The sequence below is a fragment of the Mastigoproctus giganteus genome, chromosome 5 (assembly GCF_048544385.1).
Source record: "Mastigoproctus giganteus isolate SK-2022 chromosome 5, ASM4854438v1, whole genome shotgun sequence".
NCBI classification, from domain to species: Eukaryota; Metazoa; Arthropoda; class Arachnida; order Uropygi; family Thelyphonidae; genus Mastigoproctus; species Mastigoproctus giganteus.
Genome location: NC_143579.1, coordinates 81,421,132 through 81,440,843, shown reverse-complemented (window position 1 = coordinate 81,440,843; position 19,712 = coordinate 81,421,132). Strand labels below are relative to the sequence as shown.

Genomic DNA, 19,712 nt, shown 5'->3' with positions numbered 1-19,712 from the left:
TTCCATTGAATCAGTCCATAAATGGGTAACATAAGCCAGAATATCACCAGTGGATCGGCACTGACAGAATCCATACTGGTGATCATTGATCAGACAGAAGGTTTCTAGGTAGTTTAAGACTTGGCGGTTAATTGATTTCTCCATCCATTACTTTAGAAAGAGTAGAAGTAATTGTAATGGGATGATAATTGCATGGGAGGGATTTGTCATCCTTTTTAGGAACTGGCTGGATATGAGCAAATTTCCAAGCAGAAGGAAAAACACCTCTGGAATAAGAAAGTGAAAAAAGTTGGCAAAGAACAGGAGTAAGTTCAGGAGCACAGGTTTTGAGAACAAGTGGAGAAATACCATCGGGACCTGGAGTTTTCTTAGCATCAAGATTCGTCAAAATCCTTCTGACATCCTTTTGACGGAAGACCACAGGAGGCATTGAATGGAGTGTGTTGGGAATGGTGGGAGGTGTTTTACCAAGATCATTAATACACGAGTTGGAAGAAAAATGGGATGCTAGCAGATCAGCTTTATCCTTGGCTGAATTGACAAAACATCTGGTTTGGACAGAGGTGGGAGCAGAGATGGGCAAAAGTTGAGGCAAATAGCTTTGGCAAGGGAGCAGAATGCTCGGCTACCATTGGGCAAGAAGCAAGTTTTCTATTCTTAGCCTGTTCAAAATCTAGTTTGGACTGATTAATAACTGCTTTACAATTGTTGGGAGCTTTGGCGTAGGCAGAAAATGAAACCTAAGAATTAGAAACAAGCCAATTACGATATGCAACGTGCTTCTCTTGAACAGCCTTAGCACATTTACTGGAAAACCAAGGTTTAGATAAAGGACGAGATTTTAAAGTGGAGTGTGGGATAAAGGATTCCATTCCTGCAAGAATACTTTCACTGACATGATCTGAGCAAACGTTAACATCAGAAGTTTTGAAACAGTAATCCAACTAAGGAAAAGAAGAAAAGAAATCTCGCAGGTCATCCCATTTTGCATTCTTGTAATGCCAAACAATATGAGGTTGAGAATAGCCATGAGATAAAGGCTCCATTGGAGAAGAGACAATCACCAATTTGTGATCTGAGGTACCTAAAGGACCTCTCACTTCGACCGTGTACTTAGAAGGGTTGTTTGTGAGAAAACGTTCTAGCTCGGACACAGCATGGGTTTGTTAAGGGGATGTCTTGTCTGACCAATTTGATTGGATACTATTATGTAGTCCCAAAGGAACTGGATGCAAAGAATAATTCTGATATCATATATTTGAATCTTAGAAAGGCCTTTGATACTGTTGCACATGGAAGACTGCTGCAAAAATTGGAGAAGTGTGGCATTGGAAGCAAATTGCTGCTATGGATAAAGGGATGGTTGAGTGGGAGAAGACAGAGAGTGGTAATCAATGGACACTGCACTTCGTGGACTAATGTTATTAGTGGAGTCTTTCAGGGTTCAGTGTTGATCCATTGTTGTTTTCTGCATTTATAAATGATATTGATGATGGTATATCAGGCTTAATGTCCAAGTTTGCAGATGATACGAAGGTTGGCAGGGTTGTTATTGACACTAATGACAGTACACTGCTGCAACAGGATCTAGAAAATTAGAGCAGATGGGATGATGAAGGCTGAAGTTTAACATTGACAAATGTATAAAGTACTACATATGATAAGCAGCAACCCCAGAGTAACGTATCAACTCTGTGGTACTACACTGACAGTGATAGAGAATGAAAAGGACCTGGGGTAATTGTGCAGGCAGATATGAAGTTTTCTGAGCAGTGCAGACGGTCACAAGAGCTCATGGTATCTTGTCTATGATATACAAGAATTTTTCTAGCAGGGATAAGGAGGTGATTATCCCCTTGTATAAAGGGGATAATCAAGGTCAGGCCACACCTTGAGTACTGTATACAGGTCTGAATGCCTCATTTTAAGAAGGATGTAGAACTGTTTGAACGAGTACAGAGTAGGGCAACAAGATTAGTGAATGGAACAAAGGGTTGCTCTTACGAAGAAAGGCTTAGATTTTACAAATTACTGTGTCTGGAGACTAGGCACCTGCGAGGTGATCTGATTGAGGTGTATAAAGCCTTGAATGGTTTGAGTATGCTCAATGCTGATGGAATTCTTCCTCTTTCTCAGAATAATCACTTGAGAGGGCATAAATTCAAACTGAGGAAAGACAGTTGTAGGATAGATGTGTGGAAGTTTGCCTTTAGCCAGTGGGTGGTTGATTGCTGGAACACACTTCATCTGTTGTAGAAGTTGATATCTTAAATAGATTCAAGGCAGAACTAGACAAACATTTGGAATGAGTGAATGGGTGAATTGAGAAAGGGTTTCTTTTTTTTTTTTTTGGCTGATGCTATATAAGCTTGCTTTCTTGCATCATGTGCCTTTGCTAATGCTAAGTGTTACTAGTTGTCAACAATGACATTGTGAATTGTTAGTACAGAATTGTTAGTTAAATAAAATATACAAATAAATTTTTATTTGTTTATTTTTTAATTTATTTTTTTATTTATCCTCTTTGATTGTACATTTTGCTTACACTTGTTAAGTGAAAATAAAATTAAGACAAAATTCTTTTATTCAAACAAAGGACATAAAATTACTGCTCAAGATTTATTCTAATATCATACAAAAAGGAACTAGAAAACAAAAATTAAGCGGCACCAAGGAACTATTAATAATCACTCATTTTAAAATCTGAAGTAATACATAAAACACCTATTTAATTTGCTACTAATTCATGCTGACCTGAAAATAAATGGGTAATTCTTGCATTACTATGTCTAGATGTCACTGAAAGTGTTACAAGTTGCATCTCTCTACTACCACAATTTCAAAGTTAGTCCCCAAACTTTCTGATCACACCATGTATGCATATCACACACCAAAACAAAAAGATCAGTTAAATCTTGGTTTGAACAAAGATTTGGCCTTAGTCCTGGAACAAGTTTTCAACTTGCAATTCCAAAAAAAAAAACTAAAATCACACTATTGCAAGCACTCAAACTTTGAGCATTTTTGAATCATAAAAGGTTACATCGATAATAAAAAAAATGAGTCCATTTATAACTCATGAATACAGCCAATTTTATAATAAAAAATATAACAAAACAATTTTAATGTACCTGTAGAAGCTGCTCTCATTGTGGCAAGTGCTGACTTCAATACAATTTGTTCTTCTGACTCTTCAGCTAATTCACTGATATCAGAATAATCCACTGCAGTAGGAGATTTATTGTTCCATTCTGAAAAAAAAAATTTAAATAGTTAAGACTTTTTTAAACATCTGTTATTAATATAACTAACAGTAAAGCATACAGAAAACATTAATCAATATAAAAATTCCTTCACAGAAAAATCGTTGCCATATTTAAAAAATAACTGATGAAAACTGGCTTTTCCAATGCAAATGACTAATAGAAATGGCTATCATGAGTTCATAAGTTCTTGTATGAATTCACCACTTATACAGACTGTGATATATATTCAGGAGTCAATCTTATAGATAATCCTAGTTCAACTGATGACACTGTTTTCTGTGTGCCAGATGCATGGGGCAAACTAGTCTAAAACTTAGTGCACACTGCTACAAGAAACTGAATAAATTCATGGATGATCCATAGACAAATGAAACTGTGGAATCATCAAGGAATCAAGTATCTAGTGAGCCAAACTGGGAGATGATGCACTCACTAATCAGGTCTTGTGGTGGAATGATAAAATGCAAACTGTTATGGTTCAAAACAACACAGACTTTACTGAAGAACCATTCTCAGGGGAACATGTAACATTATTTGTAATAAGGATAAGTGAACTAGAACCAGGATAATGTTAGCCATGAGCTAAAATCAATGATGTTGCCAGCAGGGCATCAATTTCTAAGAGGGGTGTGAGAATTATTATTCATATGGAAATAATGATATTAACTATACACAAATTGGATAAATATAGGACTATTCTTAAAAAATTACAAATTAAGTCTAAATGTATTATGGCCTATAATTCTGCCAAGGCACAATAAGGACTAAATGCTGAATATCTGAGGATTAATTCAAGATTTAAGTATAAGTATGAAAGACTTAGCAAGGCTTTAAGGGGAAGTTCTCTATCAATATGGCTTACCCTTCATTAAGCAGAAGGAATCTATTTAGTAGATATGGAATACATTTGAATAAAGTTAGTGCAAGGGTCTTTGCCATTGCCACTGAAGAAAGGACAAAGAACCTGCTGGGGGAAGTGTAAAATATAAATATATTACATTATCTGTTCAAATAAGTATAAGTGATTATCTGAAGATACAGGCAAAGTAATGCACACATCTCGAAAGTTCTTGTATGAGGCTTCAAAAACTAAAGAGCCTTCTTATACCGGAAAGATGTGCAAAAAGCAGTGATGTTTAAAATGAATAGAAAATTAATGGTAGGGCAATGAGCTTATACAACTTTAAAGGATATGTCAGGAGAGTAAACAACACAAGAACACACACCGACTAAACTGTGTCTACAGTAAAGTCACGAAAGTTGTCAATAAAGCAAGCAAGTCTGAACCCACATGTTAGCTAACTAATGCTGACATAACAGGGCTAAATGTGGGTGCTGATCAGAAATAGGGGTTGTCAATAAAGCGAGCAAGTCTGAATCCACATGTTAGCTAACTAATGCCGACATAACAAGGCTAAATGTGGGTGCTGACCAGAAATAGGGGTAATGAGTTTTACCATGGCACTATAATGTACTTAAGAAAAACAGGCAATATAAGGGAGGTAGGGAATGGTGGTGCATGCGTCTTATCAAAAGCAGCTTGATTATAACAAAAGCATTTCAGATTCAAAACTTGCACATGACAGCATAGAATGTGTGGTGTCAGACAGCTGGAAGCAAAGGGAAAATAAGTGGAGATATGTCACAGACCAGAATGTGGAGAGCAAGATGTGAGCTTCTATATGCAGATAGAATGGATAAAAAAGTGTGAATGTGGGTTGTTTCAATTTGTCCCTTACCGAATGAAGCAAGTGAGCCAGGATTTAATCTTGGGAAAAAAAAATTTTGAAATCAAGTAACCATTACTTGTATTATTATATATAAGGGAAAGCACTGAGGACAAGAATATTCTTGATCTTTAGTTGGGCAATGGATGGTATATGAACTACCTGGATTATGATGATTTAGAAGTTTTGTAAAAAGCAAGAAACTGTGTCAAAGTGCTTTTCAAATATTTTTTTTTCTCTTTGACTTTAAAAAAATAAATAAATATCTCATCATCATCATTATTATTATTTATTTATTATTATTATTTTTTTTTTCAATTCAGTAATATCCCCCTACATTTACATACGTATTGTTTTGTTCAGTTTCAACTTCTGGATCTCATTTCCAGAGATATCCTTCAATTTCAGTGACATCATCTCAAATAATGTGGAAAGGTTGAATCTTCCTATGTCAATTCTTCAAATTATTGTAAATATAAAAATTGCTACTATTACAAACTTAATTTATAGATGGCAGTACATTCACAAAGAGTTAAGGCAATCTGTAACTATGCAGACGTAATTTGTAGATAGTGCATTAAAATAACCTTTAAAAAAAATACACACACACACACACACACACACACACACACACACACACACACACACACACACACACACACACACACACACACACACACACACAGGTGTTCAAAGAAAGTGCATCACCTCTTAAAATTGTAATTGTCATCCGTCTGAATAACGTATGTATATGGCAATATTTCTTACAGATTGTATCAGATAAGACTGACACACGTAGATTACGTAATACTGCATCAGCTGTTACTTTCAGCTATATAAGCACTTGCTGCAAGAGTTGCATTCATTCCTCGCTTGTGTCAGGATGACAAGTTACATGCAGTTTACGGCACGAAGAAAGATGCTATTGTTGCTTTACGTGAGGAAGGATGTTCTTCCCATCATATTGCTTACAGAGTGTCTTGTAATCAGTCGACAGCGAGTAGATTTCTTTCCAAACTCAAGAATACTGGTCCTTCTGATAGGAAAAAAAGGAACCGGATGCAAACGAGTCTCTATACCAAAACAGGACTGTGTTTTGAAGCACCTGTGCCTTAAAAACAGTAAAGTTCTTTGTCTGAGCTGAAAAGAAAATGGGAAGAACATACAGGAGTGGTAGCAAGTGCAGTAACAGTCAGAAGACACCCCTTCAAAAATGGACTTTTAGTCCATCGTCCTAAGAAGAAGCCCCTCCTCACACAAAAAATGAAAAAGGCCCAACTAATTTGGTGTAAGGTGCATGTCAAATGGATCCCTGAGCAGTGGAAGTCAGTTATTTTCTCGGATGATAAGAAATTCAACCTGCATGGCTCTGATGGAAGACAAACGATTCATCGTAGATGTGGTGAAGAATACCATCCAGACTGTATGGTGTCTTCAGTGAAATTTCCTACCAGCCAAATGATATGGGGGTGCATTTCGTATTGCAGAGTAGGTCACCTACAGTTTATAAAAGGTTCTGTAAATGCCAATGGATACCTGGCTATATTAGAAGGCAAATTGTTGCCAACCATTAGAGACCATTTCAACCTGCCAAGTAACTGCATCTTTCAGGATGACTCTGCTCCTTGTCATCGGGCAAAAAGTGTAAGTAGGCACTTCTGTAGTTACTTTAGCTTCATTTCTGCATTAGAGGTTTGACAATAATGTGTTTACATTTGTTACAGGTGAAAAAATGGTTGGAAGAATGGTCCATTACAACTCTCAGCTTGCTAGGAAAGAGCCTGGACCTCAATCCTATAGAGAACTGTTGGCATCGTGTGGAATCTGCAGTCGCCAGAAAGAAACCAGAGACCCTTCGTGAACTTCAGAAAGCCATAATTCGTGTTTGGAAAACCACGAACTATCAGTTGATTATCTTCAGAAATTAATCTTGTCAGTACCTCAATGGTGTGCTGCTGTCATCAGGGCCAGAGGCGGTTCAACTAAATATTAGTTTGCACCTGGTGAACTTTTCATTTTGTTTTCCATTTAAAATGATAAACTGAAGCAAATTAAGGGCTTTTGATAATATTTCAGCCATAATTGTCGTGCTTACCAAAACTGTTGTATAAAGGTTGCAAATGCTAATTTTGGAATATTTTGAGAGCACCTGTCAAATATTACTTAGGATTTACAAATTGATTTAAAAATTGATGCTAGTCTTTAATGTATCATACCATCGCAAAAAGGGGTTAGAAATGTGAAATTCCTAGGTGATGCACTTTCTTTGAACACCAGTATGTATATATATATTTTTTTATTTTTTTTCTCTCTGTATGTGTATATATGTATGAACACTGGGTTTTCTGAAAAGAAAATTCAGTTTTATATTTAAAACAACTCAACTTTATTTTTATATAAATATATAATAATAACTTTATTTATCATCAATTTGCTATACATAGAATGAATAATTTGACCATTCCAGAGGGTCCTTTCATAGACCCCAGTTTGGGAAATGCTGTCTTAAGCAATGAAATCCAGAAGACAGAAAACTAATAAAAAATGTTACTTATATGCTGCTCATATTTTAAAAACAGCAACTAACTTACCACCATCATCACTTTGAGAGCTCTGTGTATCTTGACCTTCACTAAGTTCACCTTGTGATTCTTGAGTTGATCCTTCTGCATCATCTGTTATTTCTTTCAAAAGTGATCCTATTCCCAGCTGGCTTAACTGATGCAAATGACGTTTTGATTCCTAAGAATAATCAATATAAAAATATATATGAATTATTATAGTAAAGCCAAAATGAGTTCTAATAACTTCTCCTGTTGCCTAATAAAATTTATGAAATATCTATGGACAGACTTCAGTCTAGATAGTGGTCAATAAATTGAATGGAATGTATCTCCCTGACATGTTTATACAGATAAGTCATCAATCAAACATTAAAAAAATTTATCCCATGGGTCAAATTATCCATGATTCCCAATCAATGAGTGACAGATTGAAACTTCCCATAACAAGGCACTTAAACTTAGCCATTCAAGTTACACACAGAGATGCTTATTGCATTCACTGCTATCATGTGATCATATGCAAAAACTTACCCATTCATACTTGGCAGTTAGGCTCTGGACACATTCTTTCTCCTTGATATTTGACAGCTGATTTCAAATAGCCTTGGTTAAACTTCTGCCTGGTAATGAACATCTTCCTCTCTCTCTAACACTTTTTTTTATGTTTGGCCCAAAACAAAGGAAGTTGCATATTGTTGCATTTACCATCAGTTTAAAGATAAAAAAAACAAAATGGGTAGGGTGTCCAATTATTTTTAGCACATGCATCAGCATCAAAAAGTTTGATAAGTACTTTTTACCAGAAATTATGAAGTTTCAACATAACAGGAACTTTATTTACTTGCTTATATTTATATTGCCTTCCAGTTTTAATTTAGTGCAAGTGAGTAGAGATGCTAGTGAGAGTTTCTCAGGACACTGATTGCCTGAAATGAAAATTTTACTATTAAATTTATTTTATAAACTTAAAATTGTTTTTATTTTTTTATTTCAAGTGATCAGATTACAAGTGATTACAATTCCTTCACATATTTAAGATTCATATTTAACTCCTTCAAATATAAGATTCCTTCACATATTTATCAAAAACATTTGATGACACCAGGTGCTCATCAGTAATGGAGGGGGTTGATTCCAGTAACTTCTGGGCTGCCCTAGGTGGCCTGCATTTTCAATGTACGTGGCAGACTGCAGGAAAAGGCTGGCCAACCATATTCTAGTATATCACTAGGCACACTTGAGAAGGCTTCCTTGTTTGCAGCTTTACTTTGTGCCACAGCATCAATCATCCTTTCTCAGCAACCTAACCTATTAATGCAGCAAGCATTCATTTCATATTGTCACACCTTTACATCTAGTGCACAGATAAGACGCATCAGTTGTACTATTATTATTTGCAATAAACTAAGTGCAAGATTTACCTTTGAATACACACAGCACTATACAAACAATAAAGCCCTGATCCTGGTCTGAGTCATGATGTTCTGTATCATGGTATTTTTAGTAGCCCCAGTATTAACCTAACCATATTTACAGGTAAGAACTATTTGTGATTAAATTTAAAAGTATTACAAAAATTAAATATACGAAACATTAATAGTTACTTCATCAAACACCCTACACTATGACATTAAAATTCAGACCATTAAACTAGCTTTACTAGAATTAGGAATTATGAGACGACAATCACTCATACATTAATTTAAATCAAAAAATTCTCAGACCTAAGTATAATTAAATATAACTTTTGATCTCAAGTAAAAATTCCAACAAACAACAATTTATAACTGTATCAAATCAAGAAAACGCTAAACTTAATATATGCCAACCTATTGTCCCAAAACACTTGCTAATGTGATCATCCTCAACAATATCCAAATCCATAAACAACATAATGGACTTGTGAAAAAATACTTTTTTTTTTTTTTTGATAAAAAGTTGTTTGTATAAAAGGAGTTGGTTAGTATATTCAAAGTCAAAAAGTTCTGTACATTGTTTTTGTTGTAAAATTTTCAATAATAATATTAACACTTTTAATGATGATAACGGTTAACGATGATTGGAAACATTTATCAATAAATACAGAAAGACAAGAAAAAAGGAGTGCACATTTTAAATCATGGGTTGACATAAATAAAAAGTAGTAAAATGGGTGAGGTGGTGAATGAATATTTGATAAAATTAAAAAAAGAGGTGTAAATCAGTAATTGAAAATGTTATTTATGCAATTCAATATTGGCAGGGAAAAATTTAGCACTGAGAGGTCATAATAATAAATTGTACCAAGACAGTAACAGAATTTTTTTAAAATTGATACAAACAATTGCCTAATTCAATAATACCATGCAGTACATTGACAAATGCAAAGTACTGCATATGGGTAGCAGTAACCTCAGAGGAATGTACCAACTGTGTTGTACTACACTTAGGGTGGTAGAAAATGAAAAAGACCGGGAGTAATTGTGCAGTCAGATATGAAGTTTTCTGAACAACGCAAACAGGCTGCAAGAGCAGGTCATGGGGTTTTGTCAATGATATACAGGAATTTTGCTAGCAGGGAAAAGGAGGTGATTATCCCTCTGTATAAGGCAATGATCAGGCCACGCCTTGAGTACTGTGTGCAGGTCTGGAGGCCTCATTTTAGGAAGGATGTAGATTTGCTTGAGCATGTAGAGAAGAGCAAGAAGATTGGTGAGGGGAATGAAGGGATCCTCTTACCAAGAGAGGCTTAAGTTCTGCAAATTGCAGTGGCTGGAGACTAGGCACCTGTGCTGTGATCTGACTGAGGTGTATAAGGCCTTGAATGGGTTCAGCATGTTGAACTGTGATGGGATTCTTCCACTAGCTCAGATTACGAACCTAAGGGGGCATAAATTCAAATTGAGGAAAGACAGCTGTAGAATAGATGTGCGGTTTGTTTGTTTGTTTGTTGTTTGGTTTTTAGGAGCATTAGCAACTAAGGCCATATTGCTCCGGGAATATGAGGTGGTCATTCCCTGACCTTTCCGCATCCTCCGTATTTGGTGGTCACGGACTCGAACCCCGGTCTAATCAAGAAGTGTGTGCTACACACTGCTGCTCCTTCCCACCTGGCAACGGAGGCGCCACAGATGCGCGGAAATTTGCAGGTAGTTAACTGCTGGAACAAAATTTCATCTGTCGTTGTGGAAGTTGATAGCTTAAATAAATTCAAGAAGAAACTGGACAAACTTTTAGAGGTTGTGTGATTTTTTTTTTTTTTTGGCTGATGCTACATAAGCTGGTACGCTTGCTTTCTTGCATCACATGCCTCTATTACTATGAACATGTAAACCATTTCAGAATAATGATAATTATATGCCACATTATTTAGGCAATAAAATACAGAACAAAATAATTTCTGCAACTGGCAAAAAAAAAAAAATAAATTATAGATACATTAAAATCTAGCAAATATTACACAATTATGTTAGACTGTACTCCCAATTTAAGTCATGAAGAACAAGCAACTATAGTTGAATGATTTGTACACTTAAATCACAAAACAAAAAAAAAAAAAAAAAATCAGAGAACATATTTTAGGGTTTTGTTCAATTTTAGATACAATGGGAGAAGGTTTAGCAACTTTTTTGATTAATTTCTAAAACATGAAAATATTAGCATTCATGACATGTAGCCAGGGCAATGATAATGGGCCAATATGAATTGGTAACACAATGGCCTTAAAAAAAAATTTTGAACTTGAATCCTAGATATATCATTTTATTAGCATTAGCAAGGGCACATGAAGCAAGAAAGAAAGCTTATATAACATCAGCCAAAAAAAAAAAAAAACACACACACACCCTTCTCATTTACCTCATCTACTTGTTCCAAATATTTGTCTAGTTCTGCCTTGAATCTGTTTAAGTGATCAACTTCTACAAAAACAGATGGAAGTTTGTTCCAACAATCAACCACTCGTTGGCTAAAGGCAAACTTCCACACATCTATCCTACAACTGTCTTTCCTCAATTTGAATTTATGCCCTCTCAGGCAATTATTCTGAAGAGAAAGAATCCCAGCAGCAATGAATATGCTCAAACCATTCAGGGCTTTATACACTCAATCAGATCACCTCGCAGTGCCTAGTCGCCAGACACTGTAATTTGCAAAACTTAAGCCTTTCTTCGTAAGAGCAACCCTTTGTTCCATTCACTAATCTTGTTGCCCTTCTCTGTACTCGTTCCACAAGCTCTACATCCTTCTTAAAATGAGGCCTCCAAACCTGTATACAGTACTCAATGTGTGACCTTACCATTGCCTTATACAAGGGGATAATCACCTCCTTTTCCCTGCTAGCAAAATTCTTATATATCATTGACAAAAACCCCATGACCTGCCCTGGCAGCCTATCTGCATTGCTCAGAAAACAGCATCAGCCAAAAAAAAAAAAAAAGAAACCCTTTCTCAATTCACCCATTCACTCATTCCAAATGGTTGTCTAGTTCTGCCTTGAATCTATTTAAGATATCAACTTCTACAACAGAGGAAGAATCCCGTCAGCATTGAGCATGCTCAAACCATTCAAGGCTTTATACACCTCAATCAGATCAACTTGCAGGTGCCTAGTCTCCAGCCACTGTAATTTGCAAAACTTAAGACTTTCTTTGCAAGAGTAACCATTTGTTCCATTCACTAATCTTGTTGCCCTTCTCTGTACTTATTCCAGCAGCTCTACACCTTTCTTAAAATGAGGTCTCCAGATCTGTATATAGCACTCAAGGTGTGGCTTGACCATTGCCTTATACGAGGGGATAATCACCTCCTTATCCCTGCTAGAAAAATTCCTGTATATCATTGACAAGACACCATGAGCTATTACAGACCATCTGCACTGCTCAGAAAACTTCATATCTGCCTGCAAAATTACCCCCAGGTCCTTTTCACTCTCTACCACTGTAAGTGTAGTACCACACAATTGATATGCTACTCTGGGGTTACTGCTTCCTATATGCAGTACTTTACATTTGTCAATGTTAAACTTCACTTCTCAGCCCATCTGCTCAAATTTTTTTTGATCCTGTTGCAGCAGCATATTGTCATTAGTGTCATTAACAACCCTGCCAATGTTTGTATCGTCTGCAAACTTGGACATTAAGCCTGATATACCATTATCAATAATAAATACAGAAACCAACAATGGACCCAACACTGAACCCTGGGGGACTCCACTAATAACATTAGTCCATGAAGAGCAGGACATTGATTAACACTCTCTGTCTTCTCCCACTCAACCATCACTTTATCCATAGCAGCAATTTGCCTCCAATGCCACACTTCTCCAATTTGTGCAGCAGTCTTCCATGTGCAACAGTATCAAAAGCCTTTCTAAGATCCAAATATATGATATCAAAATTATTCTTTGCATCCAGTTCCTTTGTGACTACATTATAGTATCCAATCAAATTGGTCAGAGAAGACTTCCCCTTAACAAACCCATGCTGTGTCTGAGCTATAACTGAAGTCTTGTCTAGATGATCCTGCAATGTTTCTTTAACCAGTGCCTCCATTAATTTCCCTGGAACAGAAGTTAAACTTAGAGGTCTGTAATTACATGTTTCTCCCTTTGCTCCTCCTTTGTGGATTGGGGTCACAATTGCACACCTCCAGTCCATGGGTACCTCCCCTGAGTCCAAGGAAGCTCTCATAATTATGGCTAAGGGTTTGCTTACTTCCTTTGCTGCCTCCTTCAATATAACTGGATAGATTCCATCTACCTCAGATACCTTTCTTATGTTTATCTTCAATTATTACTAATTTTACTCTCAATTATTACAAGATTATCTAGCTTTCTGCCAGAGTTTAATACACCTCTGGCAATCCCCTCCCTGAATAACTCCTCATGTGTGAATGTAGATGCAAAATATTCATTTAGTTTGTTAGCTACCTGAGCAGGATCATCAACGGTTGAACCATCAATATTAAGTGGACCAATCTGATTCATTCCCTTCCTTCTAGAGCAGAGGTCACCAAACCTTTTTCACGATGGGCCAGATAACCGAGAGATTGACAAGCGTGGGCTGTATAATCATTTTGTTCAATATGTACAATTCAGTAAATACAACAAAAATGAAGACAACGAATATATTTATTTACCAATACATTATATTTATTCACCAATATATTTATTGGTAAATAAACATATATATATATTGGTAAATAACAATATATTTATGTACCAATATATTTTAGAAAATTTGATCATTTGTAGGGCGGGGCGGATGAACAGACTACGTGGCTGGATCTGGGCCGCGGGCTGTAGTTTGGTGACCCCTATTCTAGAGTTTACATAAGTAAAGAACTCTTTACTGTTTTTCTTTGCATCCTTTGCCAAAGATTTCTCGTAATCTGCCTTTGCCTGCCTAACCTCCTTTGTGACTTGGTTACAGACCAGCTTATATCTATCATAGACTTCCATGTCGCTTGTTAATTTATATGTATCCAATGCATTTTTATTCTCTGCCACATGTCTCTTTAAGCCATCTGACATCCATTTAGGCCTAAATCTTAAACAATATTTCTTAGTTGGTATGAAAAGCCTAGTAGCTTCCCAGATTAATTCTTTGAATGCTTCCCATTTTGAATTTGTTGTTAACATCATCAGTTGGTCCTACCGTATAGAATTTAAATACTGTCTCAGACCACTGTAGTCACCTTTATGAAAGCAAAAATCCATCCCTTTACCCCTGATGGTAGTTACCTCTTTGAGTAAATCCCACTTCAGTACACTGCAATCACTGCCACCTAGTGGTTCCTTTATCTGCAGATTTTTAATGCATTAAGAATTACTACTGATAATCAGAATCAGACAATTGATAATCAACAATCAAGAGTATAGTTGCCTCCCTCCAGTCCCCCAGTCTCGGCTGAGTCTAGTCCCCCAGCCACCTGCCGAGACTGGGGGTTCAAAAAATGTACGCTGGCTCTCTTTTATAAAGCCATATTCATTCCTGCAATCACTTATGCCCCTGGGATGGTTTCACAAGGCCTCCACCGTAGTCAATAAGAGAAAATTGGAGTCCATTCACAGGCCAATTCTTCTTAACATGAACAAGACATGTAACACGGTTAGCATGCACACACTGCAGGTACTGGCAGGGATGCTACCCCTTGACCTGGAGGTCACATGTGCTGGAATGCTCTACCAACTCAGTATGGACAAACCTGGTACCTAAATTGATCGTACAACAGATCCATTAAGCAACAGACCCAGCGAGAAAAGAAGATTTTTTACCTACCTACAACAAATTTGGAAGGAAAGGTGGACAACCTCCACCAAAGGAGAAATAACTCGAAAACTTATACCGGGCACTGACAAAGTATTTCCCAAGTCCCCGTCCTGGTTTTCACCAGGACTACAAACTACCTATCTTCTAACTGGACATGGCACCATCCGCAGAAAACTCACCATGCTAGGCATTGAAAACAACCCCCTATGTGCATGTGGCTCCCAAGAAACCTTGGACCACTTGATGTTTGGCTGCCATCTGTACGAAGATCTCCAAGCCCTTCTCATCACCCAGCTCCAGTACAATCCCAGGAACACTGCCTACTTGATGACAAACAGAACCACAAACCATTCACAAAGTTTGCCCAAGACCTGTTCACAAGGCACAGCACCCTAATGCAACCAAGAAACTTGGCAACCACTTAGCATGACCAGAACAACCTCATCACTATGAACCCTGCACTGAACCTCAGCCTGAACAGCAACACTGGCAAAACTGAATAAGAAACAACCACTATCCTGTTATAGAAAAAAATAATAATAATAAAAAATCTGATCACAAAAGTGAACAGACTCTTCGCTTCCTCAACAAATATCTGATGCAACAAACACTAAACTAGACACTCTCCCATCAGGACCAAAACTGCATTAACTAACTGTGCTGGTTAAAGCCAAAACTGATGTCTCATCTTCCTCTTATCACGATAAGACAAGACAAACACCAAAATGGACTCTAGAATCAGATCACAGCTATGCTGCCACTTTGTCAGTTGGACTTTGAATGCAGCTAAGCTGTCACCTCATCAGTTGGCAATCTGGGTAGAATACCTAGCCTCACCCACTTTCTTTCGTTATCCTGGTGGGATGATCTGCTGTCTCCTTCCTTCCCCACCACCCCACACATTCTCCTGGTGGGACATGGGCATTCCCCACTGGAAATCATTGGAGTCGTCTTCTCTTTCGTCTCCATACTTCTGACTTTCCCCCCAGCCTTCAGTCTCTCTCCCCTACTCTGTCTGTATACTAGCGCACGTCCCACACGTCCAAATTTAAATTTGACAAAATTAAACCGTGTTCACCAGGCTTTTCCAATTCTAGCATTATCTCCCCAATTTTTTTTTTAAGGCCTTAGCCACTGAAATCTCAGGAAATTAGGTATCTCAGGAAATTAGGTGGCAGGGCCTGCCAGAGTGAAACAAATTACTGGTGTACCTAGTCTGCCTCCACGTGGCTTAGTGTGGGCAACGTTGGGTCCCACCAGGGTCCAGTGGCTAAATGGCCAGAAGAACAAAGGTACACGACACTACACACCACAATATCCATACACTTTTAAATCTCTGGCCTGTACAGTACACTGTATCACACGACAATGTAAACTATGCAGAGATGGGAGAACACCTGGTGCTGTTAGACCTTAAACACACTATACACTATCCTGGCTGATGTGAAGCTGACTGATCATTCGGAGGGACAGGCAACAATCTGGCAAACCTTTTCGATGGTCAAGTCCGTATGAGATTGTTATTGTTATGTTGTTATTTTAGGAGCATTAGCAACTAAGGCCATAATGCTCCGGGGATATGCGATGGTCATTCCCTGACCTTTCCGCATCCTCCGTATTTGGTGGTCACGAGCTCGAACCCCGGTTTAATCAAGAAGCGTGTGCTACGCACTGCCGCTCCTGCCCACCTGGCTACGGAGACACCGTCTGTATGAGACTGGGATGGACAACCACTCCATGCATCATCCTCAACATTTTCCTACCCTTCACAGAACTGCCCATATGATAATGCTTCATGGATCTGATAGTGCTTCATGTCAATAAGCTGCACTCACCATTGCAACTGTTTCAGTTGCACTTTTTACAGATTGAAAACAATTTTATCACCACTCTTCGCTTGGCCATTGAATCCATGACGACATGATTTTACTGCACCAACTTAAACACAACTTTCTAGCAGAACGCCTTTGGGCACACTGATAAAACTTGGCACAGAGTCAGTTCAGACTTGATAGTAAATAGTTTCAACAGTGGCCAATGTATGGCACTAGTAGTATCATTTAAAAAAAATCAGTCCCAAAATTTTTCAGATACATCTTGTATACCTGCTTATGCACTATGCTAGGAGCATAGTAAATAAATTTGATGAATCTGAAATGCTGGAGAGAGAAACCTAGAGTAAATATAAACTAGAGTGTAATCAAATTACCAAAGGACAAAATGCATTCTAAAACAGATTATGAGAAGACTGGCTAAATTTCAAAGAAAAGTAGCAAAGAATTCTTTGCTAATGTAAACACTAAAAAGAAAGGGATTAACCACACTGGTTCATAGGATATGAATGGCATAACTTTTAATAATCCTACAAGTTGCTGGGAATTGAATAAACATTTAGCATCTGTATTCACAAGTGAAGAATTTTTAGGGTTAAAAATTCTTCTCAATCCTGTCTGACGAATCTTAAATCATTAAATTGATTATGATTTTATCATTTGTGATTATAATTTATGTAATGATTTTATGATTAACAATTAACGATTTTATAAAATAATTTAACACTAATCAATTATCACTGTCATTTAACTAGGAGCTAAATGATTTTATGATAATCAAAAGGAAGGTGGAGGAGAAATTTTTGAACCTAAAAGTAAACAAAGCACCTATAAGGCAATAAGGCTGAATAGTGGAATCTATACAATTATAGTAGCCCAGTATTTAGGGTTAGGTGCCACCTGCGGTTCCCACATCTGCGTCGTATGTACTCTGTGATGGAATGCAGAACTACTGCATAAGCCAGAAAAAAAGTGTACTGTCTGGTTTATGCAGTATTGCGTAATGTTCTGTTGTTGTGTCTCTGGCTATTTGGCCGCAGGGGCCCTAGTGGAACCCTACGTTGCCCGCCACCACCACCACCACTGGGAGGTTAGCCAGGGCTCCTTGATACTCTGGCTGATCTCCGCCAGGGTCGCCTGAGCTTTCTAGACGGAGATCAAAAAAAAAGGGAAGAGAGTGGGGAAGATAGTAGAAGTGGTGGAGTCAAAGTAGGCAAAAGGAGGAGGATGAGGAAAGAAGGCATCCTCCAGCAGAAAGAAGAGGTGGGAAGGGAGAAGTAGGAATCACCCCTGGTCTGGGAGCCAACTGAAGGCCAGGGAAAGGAAGACAGCTTGCAGAACGAAGGTCTGCAAAGTTGGGTAGGTGCAAGGGGAAGTGTCTGAGTTTGATATATATCAGTTCAGTGCCGTCATTCCAACGTGGAAGATGTCCAGTTAGGTGTTCAATCAGTTCTGAAAGTGGCTGGTGATGACAGAAGAGCATATACGAGGAGAGAGAGATCATAGCGGTTTCAGGAATGTCTGGTGTGGATGTCTATGTTGTGGGATCAGACGTGGAGAGATGATACCAACGCCTTTTGAAGACTGCTGAGGCATACCTGCTAAAAGATAAAAACGCTTCTTTTGATTTTAACAGGTTGCTTTCCGGGCTGAGTGTGAGTAAATTTATATCCAGTAACAGTTGATTACATAGGTCCAGGTAGATGTTACACGAGTGCATTACGTGGTGCCAGTCCTCCAGTTCTCCACAAACACAATGGGCATCGTTTACAAGCCCAAAGTCCTGAAGTCGCTTTTTGAATGAGCCATGTCCTGTCAGAAGAAAGGTAGTGTGTAAATTAGGGAAGAACCAGCCAAGTCTTTGTTTGTTGAGGTAGGAGACACTAGATAGAAATAGCTTTGTAGTACTGCCTTTAGTGGAATCATCCCAACGGATTTGCCAGAGGGAAACAAGTTCCTGCCAAGTATGCCGGAGTTCTTGTTTCGGATCTTCATCGACAATAGTTTTTATCCCCAGGAATTCAGTTTCTTTGTTCTTTCTGATGGCATGTGAAAGCGATGTGAAGGCCGCTTGGAGGTCAAGGGGGATACAATCTGTTAATACTTGTAGTGCTATGTTGAGGTCATTCTACAAGCCCGAGTCATTTTTAATAAGCATCAACCATCGTATCTGAAGAATAACGTTCCTAGTGCTGATGATTGACAAACGATGGAACCATACGGCAGCAGCATATGTTACGAACGGTACAAAAACAGCTGAATAAAGAAGGTGGAGTGCAGGTCCCTTAAGACCCCAGTCTTTGCGGGTGAAGCGAGCAAGCATATTGATATAATTTTTGGCCTTCTCTTTCATGGACTTTAGATGTGGCATGAAATGTGGCATGGGGCTTAGAGGGGAACAGGTATCCTGTGTGTTATCAGACACTCAGCCTAAAACACTGATGGATCCAATATCTCTCTATTACAGAAGATTTAGGAGAAGTCCGGTTGGCCTGCCTCCCTAAAATCCACTCATGCACACCTTCTCGATGGTAAGCCCTGTTACGTCACTTAGGTGGCAACGAACGTGTAGAGTGGTTCTCTTCAAGACGCCTGGTCAGCGTGAAGAGGAAAAGACCAAACCCTCCAGCAATATGAAAGCACAATGAAACAAATGGCCCTCAGTCCCCAGCAGCTTTCACTCTCCCTCTTACAGCAGTGAGAGGATTAGAGTGGAAGCAGAGGGTGCTAAGAATCTCTGGGTACGACCAGGCTGACATGCACGGAAACTGAACTTGGCCTGTTATAACATAAGGACACTCATCGGTGAAGACAGGATATTAGAGCTGGAAAAGGAATTAGAAAATGTGAATTGGAATATCATCGGTTTGGCTGAAAGAAGAAGAAGAAATGAATCACTTATAAGTTTATCAAGTGGAAATCTGCTGTACACCAATGGAAACAGTGAAAGGAGTGAAGGTGGAGTTGGGTTTCTGGTCCATAAAGATTTTAAAAACAACATTTTGGAATTCAAAAGTACATCACCAAGAGTGTCAAGACTAATACTCAAGATTTCTAAGAGATACAAGCTAAA

At 38.0% G+C, this 19,712-nt stretch overlaps 1 protein-coding gene across 1 annotated transcript in view; it reads right to left on the bottom strand.

The window, feature by feature from the left end:
- Positions 1 to 19,712, bottom strand: part of Taf1 (TATA-box binding protein associated factor 1) — an 818,869-nt gene that overhangs the window by 776,770 nt on the left and 22,387 nt on the right. Inside the window, exons 2-3 of the mRNA XM_090374096.1 lie at positions 7,585 to 7,735; positions 3,132 to 3,251 (exon numbers count right to left, since the gene is read on the bottom strand). Of these exons, the coding sequence (XP_090230222.1) occupies positions 3,132 to 3,251; positions 7,585 to 7,735 (271 nt within the window). The remainder of the gene's footprint in view (positions 1 to 3,131; positions 3,252 to 7,584; positions 7,736 to 19,712) is intronic.